Source organism: Lynx canadensis, chromosome B3, assembly GCF_007474595.2.
Source record: "Lynx canadensis isolate LIC74 chromosome B3, mLynCan4.pri.v2, whole genome shotgun sequence".
NCBI classification, from domain to species: Eukaryota; Metazoa; Chordata; class Mammalia; order Carnivora; family Felidae; genus Lynx; species Lynx canadensis.
Window position 1 is genome coordinate 146,419,033 of NC_044308.2, and position 21,873 is coordinate 146,440,905.

At 42.3% G+C, this 21,873-nt stretch overlaps 1 protein-coding gene and 1 pseudogene across 1 annotated transcript; both read right to left on the reverse strand.

The window, feature by feature from the left end:
- Positions 1-15,182: 15,182 nt before the first annotated feature.
- LOC115508081 (disintegrin and metalloproteinase domain-containing protein 21-like) lies at positions 15,183-17,389 on the reverse strand. The gene is given in 2 exon segments (XM_030306467.1): positions 15,183-16,306; positions 16,309-17,389. Coding segments are annotated over 2 exon segments (2,205 nt in total).
- A 109-nt stretch (positions 17,390-17,498) lies between these two features.
- On the reverse strand, positions 17,499-20,608 carry LOC115508082 (annotated as a pseudogene).
- Between the last annotated feature and the right edge of the window lie 1,265 nt (positions 20,609-21,873).

Here is a 21,873-nt window from a genome sequence, read left to right on the forward strand (position 1 = left end):
TGACAGCCTTCTTGGATAAAGAATTCTTGTCTGCATACTTTTCTGATTCAGCACACTGAATAGACTCTGCCACTCCTTTCTGGCCTGCCAAGATTCTGTGGATAGGTCTGCTGCAACCCTGATCTGTCTTCCCTTGTATGTTAGGGACTTTTTTTCCTTGCTGCTTTCATGATTCTCTCCTTGCCTGAGTATTTTGTGAATTTGACTATGGTATGCCTTGTTGCTGGCCAGTTTTTGTTGAATCTAATGGGGGTCCTCTGTGCTTCCTGGATTTTTATGTCTGTGTCTTTCCCCAGGTTAGGAAAGTTTTCCGCTATGATCGGCTCACATAACCCTTCTACCCCTATTTCTCTTTCCTCCTCCTCTGGGACCCCTATGATTCTGATGTTCCTTTTTAATGAGTCACTGATTTCTCTAATTCTTAAATCATACTCTTTTGCCTTAATCTCCCTCTTTTTTTCTGCTTCATTATTTTCTATAAGTTTGTCCTCTATATCGCTGATTCTCTGGTCTGCCTCATCCATCCTTACCACAGCTGCATCCATCCGTGATTGCAGTTCAGGTAGAGCATTTTAAATTTCATTCTGGCTATTTTTTTTACTTCTTTTATCTCTTCAGAAAGGGATTCTAATCTATTTTTGACTCCAGCTAGTATTCTTATTATCGTGATTCTAAATTCTGGTTCAGACATCTTGCTTGTACCTGTGTTGGTTAAATCCCTGGCTGTCGTTTCTTCATGGTCGATCTTTTGGGGTGAATTCCTCCGTTTTGTCATTTTGAAGAGAGAAAAGGAATTAACGAAGTAGAAATATTGAAATAAAACAGTAAAATTACAAAACTATTAAAATTAAATTTAAACATACACACACACAAATCTAATAGTTAATGCTACATGCTAGGTGTATTTTTTTAGGGTGTTGAAATTGGTTTGACAGATTAGGGGAAAACCAGGGGGCAAAGTAAATCATTTGAGAATTTGAAAAAATGAATACACTGAAGTAGAGTAAAATGGGTAGATGGGAGTAAAATAGAATTTGAAAATAATATACACAAAAGTAAAGAATATAGTAGAAAAGATAAAGAAAAATATTTTTAATAAAAATTAAAAATAAATATGAATTTTTTGTTCTGTATTTCAGAAAAAAGTAAAGAAATGAAAAAGAGAATAAAGATAAAGAAAAGAAAAAAAGAAATCATTTGATAATTTGAAAAAGTGAATGTACTGTAGTAGACTAAAGTAAAATGATGGAAATAAAATGGAATTTGAAAAAATTTACATAAAACTAAAAAAAATAGTAATGAAAATTAAATAAGATTATTTTGTAAATATGAAATTTATTGTCAAATAGGTTTCTATACAACCCAATGCTCATCCCAACAGATGCCCTCCTCAATACCCATCACCCACCCTCCCCTTCCTCCCACCCCCATCAACCCTCAGTTTATTCAGTTTTTAAGAGTCTGTGATGGTTTGCCTCCCTCCCTCTCTAACTTTTTTTTTCCTTCCCCTTCCCCATGGTCTTCTGTCAAGTTTCTCAGGATCCAAATAAGAGTGAAAACAGGGGCGCCTGGGTGGCGCAGTCGGTTAAGCGTCCGACTTCAGCCAGGTCACGATCTCGCGGTCCGTGAGTTCGAGCCCCGCGTCAGGCTCTGGGCTGATGGCTCGGAGCCTGGAGCCTGTTTCCGATTCTGTGTCTCCCTCTCTCTCTGCCCCTCCCCCGTTCATGCTGTCTCTCTCTGTACCAAAAATAAATAAAAAACGTTGAAAAAAAATTAAAAAAAAAAAAGAGTGAAAACATACGGTATCTGTCTTTCCCCATATGAGTAATTTCACTCAGCACAACACTCTGCAGATCCATCCACGTTGCTACAAAAGGCCACATTTCATTCTTTCTGAATGCCAGGTAGTATTCCATTTTGAATAGATACCACAATTTCTTTATGCATTCATTAGTTGATGGACATTTAGACCCTTTCCATAATTTGACTATTGTTCAAAGTGCTGCTATAAACATTGGGGTTCAAGTGCCCCTATGCATCAGCACTCCTGTATCCTTTGGGTAAATTCCTAGCAGTGCTATTGCTGGGTCATAGGGTAGAACTATTTTTAATTTTTTAGGAACATCCACGCTATTTTCCAGAATGGCTGCACCAGTTTGCATTCCCACCAACAGTGCAAGAGGGCTCCCGTTTCTTCACATCCTCTCCAGCATGTATAGTCTCCTGATTTGTTCATTTTGGCCACTCTGACTGGTGTGAGGTGGTATATCAGTGTGGTTTTCATTTGTATTTCCCTGATGAGGAGTGACATTGAGCATCTCCTCACGTGCCTGTTGGCCAATTGGATGTCTTCTTTAGAGAAGTGTCTATTCATGTCTTCTGCCCATTTCTTCACTGGATTATTTGTTTATCAGGTGTGGAGTTTGATGAGTTCTTTATAGATTTTGGATACTAGCCCTTTGTCTGATATGTCATTTGCAAATATGTTTTCCCATTCCGTTGGCTGCCTTTTAATTTGGCTGATTGTTTCCTTTGCAGTGCAGCTTTTTATCTTCATGAAGTCCCAATAGTTCATTTTTGTTCTTAATTCCCTTGCCTCTGGAGATGTGTCAAGTAAGAATTTGCTGTGGCCGAAGTCAGAGAGGTTATTTCCTGCTCTCTCCTCTAGGGTTTTGGTGGGTTCCTGTCTCACATTCAGGTCCTTTATCTGTTTTGAGTTTATTTTTGTGAATGGTGTAAGAAAGTGGTCTAGATTAATTCTTCTGCATGTTGCTGTCCAGTTCTCCCAGCACCATTTGTTAAAGAGACTGTCTTTTTTCCATTGGATATTCTTTCCTGCTTTGTCAAAGATTAGTTGGCCATACATTTGTGGGTCCAATTCCGGAGTCTCTATTCTATTCCATTGGTCTATGTGTCTGTTTTTGTGCCAATACCATGCTGTCTTGATGATGACAGCTTTGTAGTAGAAGCTAAAGTCTGGGATTGTGATGCCTCTCGCTTTGGTCTTCTTCTTTAATATTTGGCTATTCTGGGTCTTTTGTGGTTCCATACAAGTTTTACGATTGCTTGCTCTAGCTTTGAGAAGAATGCTGGTGCAATTTTGATTGGGATTGCAATTTCGATTGTGTAGATTGATTTGGGTAGTATTGACATTTTAACAATATTTTTCTTCCAACCCATGAGCATGGAATGTTTCTTCATTTCTTTGCATCTTCTTCAGTTTCCTTCATAAGCTTTCTATAGTTTTCAGCATACAGATCTTTTACATCTTTGGTTTGTTTCTTCTTAGGTATTTTATGAATCTTGGTGCAATTGTGAATGGGATCAGTTTCTTCATTGGTCTTTCTGTTGCTTCATTTTTAGTGTATAAGAATGCAACTGATTTCTGTACATTGCTTTTGTATCTTGCGACTTTTCTGATTTCATGTATCAGTTGTAGCAGACTTTTGGTGGAGTCTATTGGGTTTTCCATGTGTAGTATCATGTCATCTGCAATAAGTGAAAGCTGACTTCATCTTTGCCAATTTTGATACCTTTGATTTCCTTTTGTTGTCTGATTGCTGATGCTAGAACTTCCTACACTATGGTAAACAACAGCAGTCAGAGTGAACATTCCTGTCGTGTTCCTGATCTCAGGTGGAAATATCTCAATTTTTCCCCATTGAGGATGATGTTAGCTGTGGGGTTTCCATAAATGGCTTTTATGATGTTCAAGTGTGTTCCTTCTATCCCGAGTGTCTTGAGGGTTTTTATTAAGAAAGGATGCTGAATTTTGTCAAATGCTTTCTCTGCATCAGTTGACAAGATCATATGGTTCTTATCTTTTCTTTTATCAATGTGATGTATCACACTGATTGATTTGCGAATGTTGAACCAGGCTTGCAGCCCAGGAATGAACCCGTTGATCATGGTGAATAATTCTTTTTATATGCTGTTGAATTCGATTTGCTAGTATCTTATTGAGAATATTTGCATCCATATTCATCAGGGATATTGGGCTGTAGTTGTCTTTGTTGTAGGGTCTTTGTCGGGTTTAGGAATCAAAGTAATACTGGCTTCATAGAATGAGTCTGGAAGTTTTCCTTCCCTTTCTATTTTTTGGAAAAGCTTGAGAACTAGAGGTATTATCTCTGCTTTAAACGTCTGGTAGAACTCCCCTGGGAAGCCATCTGGTCCTGGACTCTTGTTTGTTGGGAGATTTTTGATAACCGATTCAATTTCTTCGCTGGTTATGGGTCTGTTCAAGCTTTCTCTTTCCTCCTGATTGAGTTTTGGCCATGTGTGGGTGCTTAGGAATTTGTCCATTTGTTCCAAGTTGTCCAGTTTGTTGGCATATAATTTTTCATAGTATTCCCTGATAATTGATTGTATTTCTAAGGGTTTCGTTGTAACAATTCCATTTTCATTCATGATTTTATCTATTTGGGTCATCTCCCTTTTCTTTTTGAGAAGGCTGGCTAGAGGTTTATCAATTTTGTTTATTTTTTCAAAAAAACCAATCTTGGTTTCATTGATCTGCTCTTCAGTTTTTTAGATTCTGTATTGTTTATTTCCACTCTGATCTTTATTATTTCTCTTCTTCTGCTGGGTTTAGTGTGTCTTTGCTGTTCTGCTTCTATTTCCTTTATGTGTGCTGTTAGATTTTGTATTTGGGATTTTTTGCTTGTTTCTTGAGATAGGCTTGGATTACAAGGTATTTTCCTCTCAGGACTGCCTTTGCTGCATCCCAAAGCATTTGGATTGTTGTATTTTCTTTTTTGTTTATGTTTATTTATTTTTGAAAGAGATAGAGACAGAATGCGAGTGGGATAGGGGCAGAGAGAGAGGGAGGCACAGAATCTAAAGCAGGCTTCAGACTCTGAGCTGTCAGCACAGACCCGGACGTGGGGCTCGGACTCACAAGCTGGGAAATTGTGACCTGAGCCGAAGTTGGAATGTCAACCGACTGAGCCACCTAGGCCCCCCTGGAGTGTTGTATTTTCATTTTTATTTGTTTCCACATATTTTTTAATTTCTTCTCTAGTTGCCTGGGTGACCCGTTCATTCTTTAGTAGGGTGTTCTTTAACCTCCATGCTTTTGGAAGTGTTCCAGGCTTTTTCCTGTGGTTGATTTCAAGTTTCATAGCATTTTAGTCTGAAACTGTGCATGGTATGATCTGAGTTCTTTTGTACTTAGGAAGGGCTGTTTTCTGACCCAGTATGTGATCTATCTTGGAGAATGTTCCATGTGCACTCGAGAAGAAAGTATATTCTGTTGCTTTGGGATGCAGAGTTCTAAATATATCTGTTAAGTCCATCTGATCCAATGTATCATTCAGGGCCCTTGTTTCTTTATTGATCCTGTGTCTAGATGATCTATCCATTGTTGTATGTGGGGAGTTAAAGTCCCCTGCAATGATCACATTCTTATCAATAAGGTTGCTTATGTTTGTAATTATTTTATATATTTGGGTGCTACCATATTTGGTGCATAGACATTTATAATTGTTAGCTCTTCCTGATGGATCGACCCTGTAATTATTATATAATGCCCTTCTTCACCTTTTGTTACAGCCTTTAATTTAACGTCTAGTTTGTCTGATATATGTATGGCTACTCCAGCTTTCTTTTGAATTCCAGGAGCATGATAGCTATCCATCCCCTCACTTTCAATCTGAAGGTGTCCTCAGGTCTAAAATGAGTCTCTTGTAGACAGCAAATAGATGGGTCTTCTTTTTTTATCCATTCTGATACCTTATGTCTTTTGGTTGGAACATTTAGTCCATTTACATTCAGTTTTATTATGGAAAGTTACGGGTTTAGAGTCATTGTGATATCTGTAGGTTCATGCTTGTAGTGATGTCTCTGGTACTTTGTGGTCCTTGCAACATTTCACTTACAGACTCCCCCTTAGGATCTCTTGTAGGGCTGGTTTAGTGGTGATGAATTCCTTCCATTTTTGTTTCTTTGGGAAGACCTTTATCTTTCCTATTCTGAATGACGGACTTGCTGGATAAAGGATTCTTGGATGCATTTTTCTGTTCATCACACTGAAGATTTCCTGCCATTCCTCTCTGGCCTGCCAAGTTTCGGTAGATAGGTCTGCCACTACTCTTATGGATCTCACTTTGTAAGTTAGACCATGTTTATCTCTAGCTGCTCAGAATTTTCTCTTTTTCCCTGTATTTTGCCAGTTTCATTATGATATATCATGCAGAAGATCGATTCAAGTTACATCTGAAAGGAGTTCTCTGTGCCTCTTGGATTTCAATGCCTTTTTCCTTCCCCAGATCAGGGAAGTTCTCAGCTATGATTTGTTCAAGTACACCTTCAGCCCCTTTCTCTCTCTCTTCCTCTTCTGGAATTCCTATGATACAGATATTGTTCCATTTGATTGCATCACTTAGTTCTCTAATTCTCCCCTCATACTCCTGGATTTTTTTACCTCTCTTTTTCGCAGCTTCCTCTTTTTCCATAATTTTATCCTCTAATTCACCTATTCTCTACCCTGCCTCTTCAGTCCATGCTACGGCCACCTCCATTTTATTTTGCAGCTCATTTATAGTATTTTTTAGCTCCTCATGACTATTTCTTAGTCCCTTGATCTCTGTAGTAATAGATTCTCTGCTTCCTTCTGTGCCTTTTTCAAGTCCAGTGATTACTTTTATGACTATTATTCTAAATTCTTGTTGTGTTATAGTGCTTAAATCGTTTTTGATCAATTCGTTGAGTGTCGCTACTTCCTGGAGTTTCTTTTGAGGCGAGTTCTTCCGTTTCACCATTTTTGGTAGTCCCTGTGGTGGCTCTAAACTGCAGGGCACTTCCCCTGTGCTGTCTGGTGTAACTTGTGTTGGTGGGCGGGGCTGCAGTCAGACCCAATGTCTGCCCACAGCCCACCGCTGGGGCCACAGTCACACTGGTGTGTACCTTATGTTACCCTCTCCCAGGGGCAAGATTCACTGTGGAGTGGTGTGGCCCCTGTCTGTGCTGCTTGCACACTTCCAGGCTTGGGGTGCTGCTTCGATAGGATCTGGCATATTAAGCATGGTGGATCCACAAGGTGCACAGTGGCGGGAGGGGTAGGCTTAGCTCGCTTTGCCATCAGTGGTCCTCTGTGGTAGGGGCCCTGAAGCACCAGGAGGGAGGCAGACCTGTCGGAGGGATGGATCCACAGAAGCACAGTGTTGGGTGTTTGCATGATGCAAGCAAGTTTGGTGACAGGAACTGGTTCCCTTTGGGGTTTCGGCTGGGGGATGGGAGCGGGAGATGGCGCTGGCCACTGCCTTTGTTCCTGCCGAGCTGAGCTCTGTCTTCCGGGACTCATCAACTCTGCCTCCAGGTGTCCTCTTACTCTCCCCACTCCCTGAGAGCAGAGCTGTTGACTGTTAGCATCCCAGATGTTAAGCCCCGCTGGCTGTCAGAACTCACAGAGTCCGGCCCCTCCGCTTTTGCAAGGCAGACTTTGGGGGCTGTGCCTTCCCGGGCTGTCACCCCTCCACCACCCTGGCTCCCTCCCGACTGTCTGTATAGCATGCACTGCCTCTCTGCCCTTCCTACCCTCTTCCATAGGCCTCTTGTGTGTGCTGGCTCTAGAGACTCTGTTCTGCTAGTCTTCTGGAAATTTTCTGGGTTATTTAGGCAGATGTGGGTGGAATCTAAGCGATCAGCATGATAAGGTGTTCTCCTAAGCTGCCATCTTCCCCTCTCTCCCCAAATAGGAATATTTTTAATGAAATTGAAAGTAAAAATGAAGTTTTGTCTCTTGCCCCCCAAACGCAGGCTATCGGACAGCCAGCGAGGCATCTGAACGCCCTTGTTGTGGTTCAGATCCTTCTTGGGAAATACCACCTCAGAGGAGATGTGGCACCATGACGGATGATCTTGAGAACCTTGGACAGGAGCCAGCACTGCCCAGAATGCAAACAGCAAGAGGGACGCATTTAGGGTGACCTGGCCCTCTACCAGCCTCATGCCTCTGCTCAGGGACATCTGCCAGTGAGAATGGGTAAATGGAGGATCCTCAGCAAAGCCAGATCTAGACCACCTGACAGAACAGAGGGCTGTGCTGGGCAGTCAGCACCTTACACCTGGGGGCCACCTGTGGGGTTAGGTAACAGTCACAGGGTGTGGCATTGGGTGACCCTGCACATCAGTTTAGCTGGGGCACATGTGGCAGAGGCAGGCGGGCCCTGTCCAAGCATGCTCACATGGACATAGTAGGGACTTGGACCCAGAGGCATGGCTCTATTCAACACATTCCATCTTTCCTTTAGCTACTTGAATACAGATTATACAATTTTAACACCCTGAACTTCTCTACCACTTCCATGTCCTGTGGCACTGCTGGTTCACTTTCTATGGATGACTACTTTTCCTCATTATGGGGACCACTGCTTCCTACTTCCTTGGGATGTGGAGGTAGACGTCAATTTTACCTTTGTATGTGTTGAAAAGCATTGCTTTAGGGGCGCCTGGGTGGCACAGTCGGTTAAGCGTCCGACTTCAGCCAGGTCACGATCTCGCGGTCTGTGAGTTCGAGCCCCGCGTCGGGCTCTGGGCTGATGGCTCAGAGCCTGGAGCCTGTTTCCGATTCTGTGTCTCCCTCTCTCTCTGCCCCTCGCCCGTTCATGCTCTGTCTCTCTCTGTCCCAAAAATAAATAAACGTTGAAAAAAAATTTAAAAAAAAAAAAAAAGAAAAGCATTGCTTTGTAGTTTTACATGTCTTATTCTGGTTGGCTATTAGTTTGCAAGCCATTTGATCCTTTTGGTTGTTGCTTTGAAGCTTCCTCTGAGTTTACTGAGGATACACTTCCCAGTATTCTGTCATGATTGGTGAAGTACAAGGTTGTATTTTAGTATTTTCTTATGCCATCTGGTGAGAAAGAAAGTACTGCTGACCATGTGTGAGCCCCAGGATTTTTTCCCTCTAATCCTTTATTGTGATTCTTTCCTGGCTTCTGGCATTCTCCTCCTATGCATGTGGGTTTCCCTCCTCAGCTGGAGACACAAAGGGGCTGTCTGCTGGTGCCCAACTTGAGAGGAAGAGTGAATGTCCCCACTAGATTTAAAATGCCCGCCTTCCTTTTACACAAAAACCAGATAGGGATACCATAACACACCTAGAAACTACATGGGCAAAAATCTCCTTGACCTTGGCCTTGGAAATGATGTTTTGGATATGACTCTAAATGCACAGTCAATAAAGACAAAAATCAGTGAGTGAGAACACATCAAACTAAAAATCTTCTGCTTAGGAAAAGACACATTCACCAAAGGAAAAGACATTTTACAGGGATGGAAAAAAATTGTAAAACGTGTGATATGATGTTCATATCCAAAATTTAAAAAAAGCTCATTTTGCTGAATATTATAACAAGCAACCCAATTTTAAAAAAAATGGGGGAGTAGAGGACTTGAAAGGGCCTGTTTCCAAAGTCCATGTACAAACGTCCAGCAAGTGCATTAAAAGGTGCTCAACATCACTCATCACCAGATACATGCAAATCAAAGCCACAATCCCATAACACTTCACACCTGTTATTATGGTTGTTACCATCAGACAAGAGATAACAAATGCTTGTGAGCATGTGGAAATAAGCAAACGTGGTACACTGTCCCTAGGAATGTAAACTGGTGAGGTTACTACTGAAAGCAGTATGGAGAATTCTCAAAAAATTAGAAACAAAAGTATGGTTGTGCCCAGCGATCCCATTTCTGAGTGATATATACAGGGGATGAAGTCACTACATCAGAGATATGTGCACCCCATGTTCATTGCAGTCTTACTCTCCATAGCTGAGACACTGAAGAGACCTAACTGCTCATCAACAGATTAATAGATAAAGAAGATGTGAGATTAGATAGATAGATGGATGGATACAGAGATAGATAGATAGATAGATAGATAGATAGATAGATAGATTTCATCCATATAAAAGTTAATCGTGCCATTTGTGACTACATGGATGAAGGTTGAAGACATTATGCTAAGTTAAATTAGTCAGACAGAGAAAGACACATTCTGTATGATCACACTTACATGTGGAGTCTAGAAACATCAAATTCACAGAAACAGTGTGCAATGGTGGGTTCCAGGGACTGAGGGGCAGGGAAAATGGGGGGGGGGCATTGCTCAGTGTGTCCAAACTTCCAGTTAGAAGATAGACAAAAAGCTTCCATGGGTCTAATGTATAGTAAGATGACAATAATTAATATACATATTGTATATTGAAAGTTGCTTTATGTTCTTACCATAATTAGCTGAAGAATGTATTGACTAACTTCAACTTGGTAAGCATTTCGCATTATATACATGTATCAAGGCATCACATTGTACACCTTAAACTTACATAATGTTATATGTCGATTATCTCTCAATAAATCTGGGGCCAAAAAAAAAAGGTATTCATAGAAGACATTCCTATACACATTTGGCTGGTAATAATTTAACTATGCATGGACATGACTGCAAATCATACAATATGTGATATTAACCCTAAAGATGCTTATGCACAGAGAAGATTTCATACAAGTGTGCATGTGTGTGTGTTGGTGGGAATAATTTCATGTGATTCTGTACACTCACAGAAACAACAGCCATAACAACAGTTGTTAGGACACTGGTGCTAAGTAGAGATCGTGGCATTTTTGAAGAAAATTAAAGGCATTATGGCCAGGGGATAGATCATGAGAAATTTGGGATGTAAAACAAAACAAAACAAAAAACAAAACAAAACAAAACAAAACAAGAACGGTGAACACTTTTCCTCATTGTGATTGGAACATAACATAAGACCTGTGTTTTCTTTCTACATCTCACAGCTTTTGTACTCCATTTCCCATATGAATGGCTTCCTTTGTGCTTAGTTGATATTTTGCCCTGACACATTTTCATTTTCTTCTTTGTTCCTTTTGTGCACATTCTTTAGATAGATCCTTTGGGTTTACCATGCCCTTACACAAAACACTCTAAAGCCGTAACAGTCTATTGTCAACTGATAACTACTTAAATTCAATCCCATGGACAAGTACACTTTAACGGCTCCACACCACTCCCCACTCTACTGATGTCACAGGTCATATCTGTATGTATTGTGTACCCATGAGCATTGATTTATAGTCACACTTGATGCTTTTGTCTTTTGAATCTCACAAAAGAATTGGAAGTGTAGTAGAGGGGTAATGTCAGCCTCCTAGCAGCCTAAGATGTCCCTGTGTTATCTCTCACACCCATCCAAAACTTGGCATCCATCCACAAACAAATGTGCATTTTTGGGCCCTGTGGGATCCAGCTCCATATGCCAATGGACCCCTGAAGAGTCTTCCCTACACATGCATAGGTGAACATACCTGAGTGTGGCTATGGACTCTACAGTGACCCCTGAACCTGCTCCACCTTTCTTGTCTGTGGTCTCCGAGGTTCGGGAAACAGTCTTAGATGATCACACATGGACTGGAGTCTTTGTGGAAGTCCAACTTTCCAAAGAAAGTGAAAACTCTAACTTTAAATGATATCTTCATTCCCCCCACCCTTGTGCATTGTAGCATTATTTACAAGAACCAAAACACCCTATGTGTCCGCAGACAGAAGAATGGGTAAAAAGAAGTGTGGCCTGTATGTACAGTGGAATTCTATGATTCGTCCATAAGAAAGAAAGAAACTTTGCCCTTTGCGACAACATGGGTGGATCCTGAGGGCATCAGGATAAGTGAAGTAAGTCAGACATGTGGGAAACCAAATAGGTATGTCCTGGTGTAGGACATTACAGGGAACACATTGCAAAGCAGAACACTGCTTTCTGGCTTTGCTGAAAACAGCAGGCAATGCTTTGCTTGTGTGGTTAATGTGTATCTAGGAGTCACTAACTTCCCTTATCTCATTAACGTATATCGAGGGAGCACTCATCACCCTTATCTAGTTAATATAGACCTAGGGGGCACTCGCTTTGCTTATCGATTTAATGTAAATCTAGGGGACACTCAGTTCCCTTATGTAGTTAACGTGACTCTAGTGGGAACACTAAAGTTCACTTATTTAGTTAATATTGATCTAGTGCAACTAGTTAATATAAATCTAGGGGGCACTGCGCTGATTTAGTTGAAATAAATTTAGGGGAACTCACTGTGATTATCTCGTTAATGTAAATCTAGGGGGCACTCAGTTCCCCTATGTAGTTAATGTAATTCTAGGGATCATTCACTTACCCAGTAAATTTTTATGTAGTGGGCACTCATTTAACTCACCTAGTTAATGTGAATTTATGGGGCACTCGTTTCACTTATCTAGTTAATGTAAATCTAGGGGGCACTCATTTCCTTGTCTTGTTAATGAAAACCTATGGGACACATTAGGTAAGCACACTTTGCTTATCTAATTAATGTGTATCTAGGGTGCATTCAATTTGCTTATCTAGTTAATGTCAGCATAGGGGGAACTCACTTTAATTATCCGGTTAGTGTATGTTTAGGGGGCACTCACTTTGCTTATCTAATAAATGCAAATCTCGGGGGCAAGCTACACTTCCCATATCTAGTTAATGTCACTCTAGGGGACACACTCGCTTTGCTTATGTAGTGAATGTAAATCTAGGGGGCAAGCTACACTTCACCTAGATAGTTAATGTAAATCTAGGGAAACCTCACTTTGCATATCCAGTATATGTATATCTCTGGGCACTCTCTTCCTTATCTAGTTAATATAATTCTAGGGGCACTCACCTCACTTACCTCCTTTATGTATATATAGGGGGCACTCACTTCCCTTATGGAGTTAATGTATATGTAGGTGGCACTCACTTCACTTTTCTAGTTAATATAAATCTAGGGGGCAGGTTAAACTTTGCTTATCTAGTTATGTAAATCTAGGGGTTACTAACTTCACTTATCTAGTTATTCATCTAGGGGGCACTCACTTTGCTTCTCTTGTTAACATAAATCTAGAGGGCAGTCACTTTGCCAGTCTAGTTAATGGGTATCTAGGGGGTACTCCACTTTGCTTATTTGGTTAATGAATATCTGGGGGCACTCACTTAGTTTATGGAGTTAATGTATATGTAGGGGGCAAGCTACATTTCACTTACCTAAGTAATATAAATCTAAGGGGCACTCACCTTGCTTATCCAGTTAATGTAAATTTAGGGGACACTCACTTAGCTTATCTAGTTAATGTAAATCTAGGGAGCACGCTACACTTTACTTATTTAGTCAATATAAATCTAATGGGCACCTGCTTAGCTTATCTGATTTGTGTATATCTGAGGGGGCACTCACTTTATCTAGTTAGTAAATCTAGGGGGCACACTACAGTTCACTTATCTAGTTAATATTACTCTAGGGGGCACTCACTTTGCTTAGCTCATTAATGTCAGTTTAGGGGGCCCTCACTTCTCTGATCTAGTTAATGTGTATCTAGGGGGACCTCTGTGCACACACAATGAACTTTGGTTTCTTTCCCCTGTTAATCCAGGTCATGTGATCTTAGTTCTTGGTCCACAAGAACATTTGGTGGAGAATTTCCTCCTCCCCTTCACCTTTCTAGGCTCTAGGTTCAGCCACATTCTGCTTGTCAGCTCAGACCCAGCACTATTCTTGAAGCCCACATCACTGGGTGCTGGTGTGTAGACTCCCATCAATTAGTGGGTGTGGCCTGTGGGTGCTAGATCCTCCACAGGACCCATTCTTACTTTATCCTGAAGTAAAGGATAACTTCTTAACTTACTTAACTTACTTAACTTAAACTCACGTTTCCAGCACATGTATGGTGTTAACTGAATACGTCTGCATCTGTAACATGTGTGTCCAAACAGAGAGAAGGGCGGATGTTACTCCACAGTTCACTTAGCATCCTTCTGTAGTTTACTAAGCAGGTGGCTGGGCACCTGTTTGGCCCTCCTTCCCAAACATTCCTGGACGCATTCTTGCTGGGAATATGCAGTGTGGCTGCACGGGAATTTCAGGAGGTGCTGGGAAAGTATGATTACCTGTTTGCCCTGGAATGTGGAGAATATGTGTACACATGGCAGTCTAATACTTTGTGTAACCATGTGTCTTTGAGACAAAGTGCATGCATGGGGACACACTGGTACGACTTACAAGACTATCTGCACCAACAAAAGGATTCTAGGTATGAACTGAAGTGAAAATCCTGTTATGTGCTTCATGTGTTTTACATCTCTTGGTGAATTATGGGATAAATTCTTATTCCAAAGTAATTTCTGAAACAGTTACTATTTAGTTCTGAAAATTTCCTAATCAATTACTATTAAAAAGTTGTATATTTTCAATTCAGAAGAAAATAAACAGACTTTAATATCACTATTATGATATAAAATATATTCTAGACAACTGTAAAAATAGTAAAAAATATTTAGAAAAAGGGTCCCTAACTTTCCACAGGCTCAACTCTGCAGGATTTCTAGAAGGTTCTTGGGGGAACCAAAGTGGAAATCCTAGGCAGACCCTCATCTAAGGATGAACTCACTGAAAAATAGAGAAAAGAAGGAGAAAAAGGGTTCATATTCATCGGGCTCCCTCGGAATGCCAGAGACATCCATAGACACTTGTGCCTACCTTTCGGATTGATTTCACTGGGGGCTACTTTCAGCCTCATAGTCTCAGTCTCCCACACTCGGAAATTTGCTCTCCAGGGAGGCACAGCTTGCACTGGCTGGGATCGAATCCATGTCCCTTTCCCTGACAGCCCACAGACACCCCAGTGTGGGACAGGCAGTATGGGTGGGTGGTAGCCCTCCATCACCCTGAACCCATATTGGGACCAGGAAATGAGAGGTCACCTGAAGAATGAGACAAAGCTCAGTGTGCAAGAGCACAGTTTTGGGGAAAATTCATGAATTTGTCCCTAAAAGAGCTTGTGGCAACTTCTCTTATTTCTGGAACCAGAAACCTCAGCCCAAGACACAGCTGCTGACTCAGGTCTTCTGCACAGAGTCTTAGGCACCGTTTGGGCTCTTACAGGCTTGCAAAAACACATAGAGGCCACAAGCATGCAGTTTTCAAGTTTTATTTCAGAGTTCTGCTCAGTGATGCATCAGAGACCTGGTGTCAGGTCCAAGATGTGCCTGTGGACCCCTGTGTCTCCCGCAGACCCCTGGAAACGTGGATGTTAGCTGTGCCGCCTCATTACTGTATTTTCACAGATGAGCCACGTGGCTTGTCTATAGTTGTTTAGGGGTCTGGAGGCTGAATTATGCATTGTCTTGATCAACAGTCTCTTCCGTAACTTTCTGTCTGTTGATAGTTCTGACATTTCCGGCAACACCAAAGAGGAATGCAGCAATTAAGACATAGATTCTAGCAAAGATCACTCTGAGATATACCACGGATTCACGACTTTGCCTGACTGACCGCATTCTTCTTGGAGGGGGTCCACTGTCTGTGCTCCCACCAATGCCTCGTTCAGTGCACTGTGGAGGATCCCAGCCTACGTGGCAATGGCAGTTCCTGTTATTGTTGCATATCCCTCTGTGACTGCATTTCTCCGGGATACAGTCGTAGTTCAGCTGAGCCACACTGCCATTGCAGTAGGTATCCTGACAGAACTTTCCAGGAGCACAGGGGGTACCGGTTCTCACATGACCAATATCGGTTGTTCCTGTGCTACGATGCGAATCCAGCCCAAAACACCAGAACCCTGAGATCTCAGACTGATGAAATCCGACATGCTCTTGCAGCTGAGGGAGATGGGTGACGTTACTACACTGCAGCCTTCCACACTGCATGTCTGTGGGGGAACAGGGTTTAGATTTGAATACCCCTGGATCTCTTCTGCAGTGTCCATATTGGCTGCCTTTTTGATTTATGGTATAGCAGACATTTTCACCCTTCACAGCATTTCTGCCAAAGATTTCTTGGCAGTGCATAGTGCGGTCAGTGCAGTTTCCATGATAGCAGTAGCCCTCTTCAGTGCACGGGGTTCCATCTTGCATATAGAAGTCATCAGGGCACTCCACGGACACCCCACGGCAGTATTCTGCAAGATCACATATGTTTTGGATTGGCCTGCAGAGTGTCCCAGCATCGGAATAGGTGCAGTTTGTACAGCATCTGCCTGTATTACATTTGCTGCCAGGGGTTAGAATACAATCACTCGTACAGCAGGGATTGTTGTAGCACTGCTTGAAGGAGCCACAGTCACAGTGCTCACCTGGCTCCACTACATAGTTTCCACAACGATCGTGAGTCAGGCTTTTATTGAAATAGGAAAGTCCTGAGTCAAATATGCACTCACAAAAATTATTCACCACTACATGCTGCATATGAATGAAGGAACAGTTACTGAAAGAATCTGTCATAATAGGGTATTGATTCTAATGCAGGTAGACCTCCTCTGGCATGCACAAAACTTATTGTCATAAAAAATACCAATAGATTTTGCAATTTTTTGGGCTACTAACACAGACAAGAATAAAAAATGTCTGCCTAGAGAAGCAAGCGAGATGATGGATTTTGATCCGCATACCGCATATGTGGCTGGCTGAAACTGAAGTTCATGTGGTGCATCTTTGTTCATAAGTAAAGCTGTATGTGGTTGAAAAGCAACAAACAAGTGTCTTTGAAAGTAGATATGAATCGGACTCCCTGGCACCTGAAAATTGTTCAAGACAACTGGATCTTGCAGATTATAAATGACCATGGAGGAAATATAGTGCCTTACATCAATACCTTGAAGCATTGAGTCAGTCAAACTAACAAGCCTTATGAGGAATCGGGCACATTTTGACACGTTGTTGAACACACTATACATTGTTTTGGAACCGAGAACAAGTCCTTTCAAAATTCCATGATGGGATGAATACAACTTACTAGAGATCCTGGGGGCTGCACTGATATTTGCTTGAGAGAACAGGGGGTTCCTATCCCCCTTATATCCCAGGTTATAAGTAGGTCCCGTTGCATTAGTGTCTGCCACTATCTGAGAAACAACGTGTTCAAACCGTTGGGAATCGCTGAGGGGTCTGATTTCATAGGCAAGGTCATCCAAATTCATGATACCTTCAAGGCCCCCATTGCACGTGTCCATGGTGACCATGGAAAGAGGAATCTCCTCCAGGTAGCCGAGGTAGTAACAGTCTGGAGGGATGAAGGGGTAGTCCATCTGCAAGGCTCCCTGATCATCCTGAGTCATCATCAGCAAATGTCTGGACCAAAAGAGTTTCTTGTGCCTCATGTGGATAACATGGCTCTTGCCCCCAAAATGCAGGCTATAGGACAGCCAGCCAGGCATCTGAACGCCCTTGCCATGGTGCAACTCCTTCTTGGGAATTACCACCTCAGAAGAGATGTAGCGCCATGAGGGACGACCTTGAGAACCTTGGACAGGAACCAGCAATGCCCAGAGCGCAAACAGCAAGAGGGGTGCCCTCAGGGTGACCTGGCCCTCTGCCAGCCTCATGCCCCTGCTCAGGGACTCTGCCAGTGAGAATGGATAAGTGGAGGATCCTCAGCAAAGCCAGGTCTAGACCATCAGACAGAACAGAGGGCTGTACCAGATGGCCAGCACCCTACACCTCGGGGCCACCTGTGGGGTTAGGTAACAGTCACAGGGTGTGGCATTGGGTGACCCTGCTCACCAGTTCACCTGGGGTGGATGTGGAGAGTCAGGTGGGCCATGGTCAACAGTGCTCACATGGACATGGGTAGGGACTTGGACCCAGAAACACGGCTCTATTCAACACATTCCATCTTTTCTCCTTCTACTTGGATACGGGATATGCAATTATAACACACTGTACTTCTCTACCAATTCCACGTCCTGTGGTACTGCTGGGTCACTTTCTCTGGATGACTGCTTTTCCTCATTATGGAGACCAATGCTTCCTACTTCCATGGGATGTGGAGGTAGACTGTCAATTTTACCTTTGTACGTATTGAAAAACATCGCTTTGTAATTTTACATGTCTTATTCTGGTTGGCTATTAGTTTGCAAGCCATTTGATCCTTTTGGTTGTTGCTTTGAAGCTTCCTCTGAGTTTACTGAGGAAACATTTCCCAGTATTCTGTGTCATGATTGGTGAAGTACAAGGTTGTATTTTAGTTTTTTCTTATGCCATCTCGTGAGAACAGAAAGTACTGCTGAACATGTGTGAGCCCCAGGGGATTTCCCCTCTAATCCCTTATTGTGGTTCTTTCCTGGCCTCTGGCAGTCTCCTCCCCTGCATGTGAGGTTCTCTCCTCAGCTGGAGATGCAGGGGAGTTGAGGTTACTTTGGCAGCTTGCACCATGGAGGCTGCACATGATCGAAAATGGTATCCACCATGGAACTCCCTTGTTTAAGAACCGTCTAGTCCTTTAAAATCCCCTAGTTTGGGTAGAAACCTTCAGAGTTGGCTTTTGGAGAAGAGTCTGCCTTTTCTCCGGGTGGCTGGCCTCCTAAATAAAGCTCAACTTCTTTTCCCACCAAAACTAAAACTTTGAACATTGACCTTTCCAGAAATACTCAGCTGAATTTGGGATTTGATAACAATAAAATGGAGAGTGGAATGGCAGTTGTCAGGGGCTGGCAGGGAGGGGTGATGAGGAGTAGATCTCAAGGGCTATGATTTTCTGTTATGCAAGATGATTAAGTTCTAGAGGGGTCTCCACAACATTACCCCTGTAATTAACAATACTGTACTGTATGTTTCAAGTTTTGTGAAGAGTGTTGGTCTCATGTTCAGTGAGATCCTAACACAAAACAAAAGTGGAAGACATGAATTTTGCTTCTCACATGACAGTATGCTGAACGGCATGGACACACTCTACTGATAACGTGAAAATAATTTAAAAACATTTACATAGTTTGAGTACTAACCCTGAGGATATGTCATTTACAATATCTTCTTCCATTCCATAGGTTGCCTTTTAGTTTTGTTGATTGTTTCCCTCAATGCAGAAGCATGCTATTTTGAGGTAGTCCCAATAGTTCTTATATGTATGTATTTAATTTTCTTCTTTTATTTTTAATTTAAATTCAAGTCTTCAGTCTTTGAGCTCCACGTTTACAGGAAGTTGACTTGTCATGATTAACTTTATGGGTTATCTTGACTGAGTCATGGGTACCCATTTCACCACTGTTTCTGTGGATGTATGTGATGTGTTTCCAGAAGAGACTGGCATTTCCTTCCATGGTTTCTGTCTGGGCATCTCCCATTCCATTAAAGTTCTGAATAGAATCTGATGCAGAGGGAGGAAGAATTCCCTCATTTTAACTTCCCATGTGCTTGTTTGAACTGGAACAGTGGTCCCCTCTGGCTCTTGTTATGAGAGTTATATCATCAGATCTCTACGTTCTGAGACTAGACCCTAGTTCAGAATCAGACATATTACACCACTGGTTTTCCTCGGTCTCCAGCTTGTGACGGTAGATCATGGGACTTCCCAACCTCTTTAGTCATGGAAACCAATGTGCTTTGGGTTCTGTTCCTCAGAAGAATCCAGACTAATACATGGAGATGATTTATCTCTTGTTTGGAGGAATTGAATAAAGCTGTAGCTCATTTAACGTCCTGAGTAGCAAGTGCCAGGAGGGAAGTCTCACGTTGTTTGATTGGGACAAGCGCTGGGTGAAGTTAATGGGGAGCTGTGGGATCCTGTGGTCCTGGCTGCACAGGGAGTGCATCTGGGACTCCTCTAATGGTTCAGCTGTTGTGCCTCAGGAAATCTGTAATTCACTCATGTTGAGGGACAGGAGTAAGCAATGCAAACATCTGTGTCTTTTGTGCATGTTAGTGCAGTTTTCCTATGACAACAGGTATCTAATTCAGAGAGTTAATAGGTAAGCACAGAATCCTGTGTCCAGAGAGGCTCCCTGGGGAAACTGCTCTGTGGAGAGGAAGCCCCAGACCCTGAATGGAAACCTGTCTGTAACCTCCATCTGCACCTGCTCCTGGAAACACAAAGGAGAATTGTGCATAGTGTGCGCCCCCTGGTGGTGCTGATCCCCTCCTGCAGGGAGGTTTGCCTGTGGGCTCCCAGCGAGGTCCCCTCACGCTGTCTCTTGCACAGTAATATGTGGCCTGTCCTCAGTCTTCAGGTTGTTCATGTGCAGATACAGCGTGTTCTTGGCGTTGTCCCTGGAGATGGTGAATCGGCCCTTCACGGAGTCTGCGTAGCTTGTGCTACCTCCACTACTACTAATATACACAACCCACTGCAGCCCCTTTCCTGGAGCCTGGCGGACCCAGTTCATGCTGGAACTACTGAAGGTGAATCCAGAGACTACACCGGTGAGTCTCAGGGACCCCCCAGGCTTCACCAGGTCTCCCCCAGAATCCACCAGCTGCACGTCACACTGGACACCTGCAGACGCAAGACATCTTGGTCAGGAAACTGTCACACATCCACTGGTTCTCACTCATATCCACTCACATACTCAGTGTCTCTCGTTCACCATGAATTACCTTTTAAAAAAGCAACAAGGAAAACCCAGCCAAGCACATACTCCATGGTGAGGTGTCTGTGTTCTGTCCTGATCACAGAATGGGAACACCTGGGACCCCTGGAGCTGGGGCTCCTCTCCTAGCTGCAGGTCGGGATGGGCTGGTTTTATCAGCACAGAGAGGGCCCTAGTTGCATGTCCTCTTGCATATATATCACACTGCAGACTTAGATTTGATTCTTTAAAAGTGAATGGCAGGTTTGGGATGCATTTCTACATTAGTTTGTGTGGATGGTGCTGTGACAATATGAATAATTCTAATCAGTGAGCACAGGTATATTTGCGGAATTTGTGCATTTTTACATGTCTTTCATCAACAAAGGTCATTTTCACTCTACAATTATTTTACATACTTTATGAAGTTTAATCCCAAGTACTTTATTCTGTGCCATTTTCAGTTGTATAATTTTGTTATTTATTTTGCATATATTTCCATGCTGGTGTGTAGAATCATAGGTGGTTTATTTTTATTTATTTTCTTTGTTCATTGTGCTCATTGTGCATCCTGCACTTTTCCTCATTTTTAAAAACTGGTTCTAATATTTTTTGTGGTATCTCTAGGGGTTGTTATCTTTAAGATCATGTCATCTGCAAACAAGTAATTGTCCTTCCTCCTTACTGATTTAAATGTCTTTTATTTCTTTTTATTGCCAAAGTTTGTGGGTACTTCTTCCAGTTGTAGGAGAAGAATGCCTTTCCCTTCTTTTCTTCTGGGTTTTCACCCGGTATAAGAATTCAATTGACATAAGACTGATCTAAAGGGGAGAATAAATTTCCTTTTGCAAGTGCCTGGGCTTCCTAATAATATGACACCCAGAGAATGAACAAAGCAGGTGGCACTTGTGACTTTCAGACAACTAAACATTGGATTTGGCAAGAGTCAAGGCAAAGGTGTGGTTTTGGGGTATTTAACTAGTCAACAAATAACTAGGTTTGTTTGCACAACCTTCTTGTCCCTGAGTTCCTTATTCTGGTGCTAAGGATGGTTCTCCCCTCCTGGTACAGGGAAGGGGAGTTTCCCAAGGGAGATTTATATCCTGCTGTCAAGGGACAAAGGAGGGTCTGAGTGTCCTTGGACTGGCTGTTTCTCCCGTGACTTTCATCCAAATAAGGACTGTGACACGATGACATGGTTTGAGGCGGCATAGTTATTCTTCACGTTATCATGTGGAATACTTCTATTGGGGATGACCATCATTGCCTGGCTACTGATGTGGCAGGAATGGTTTTAGTGTTTTATGTTCAATATGCTGTCAGGTGTGGGCTCTCATAGTGGCCATGATCATGTGGAGGTAATTTCCTTCTCCTTTTTAATTGAGTTATTTTTAAATGATGAACATGTGGTTTTTGTTCATGAAAAAACTGTGACAGATACCATATGGTTTCACTCTTATGTGGATCCTGAGAAACTTAACAGGAACCCATGGGGGAGGGGAAGGGAAAAAAAAAAAAAGGACGTT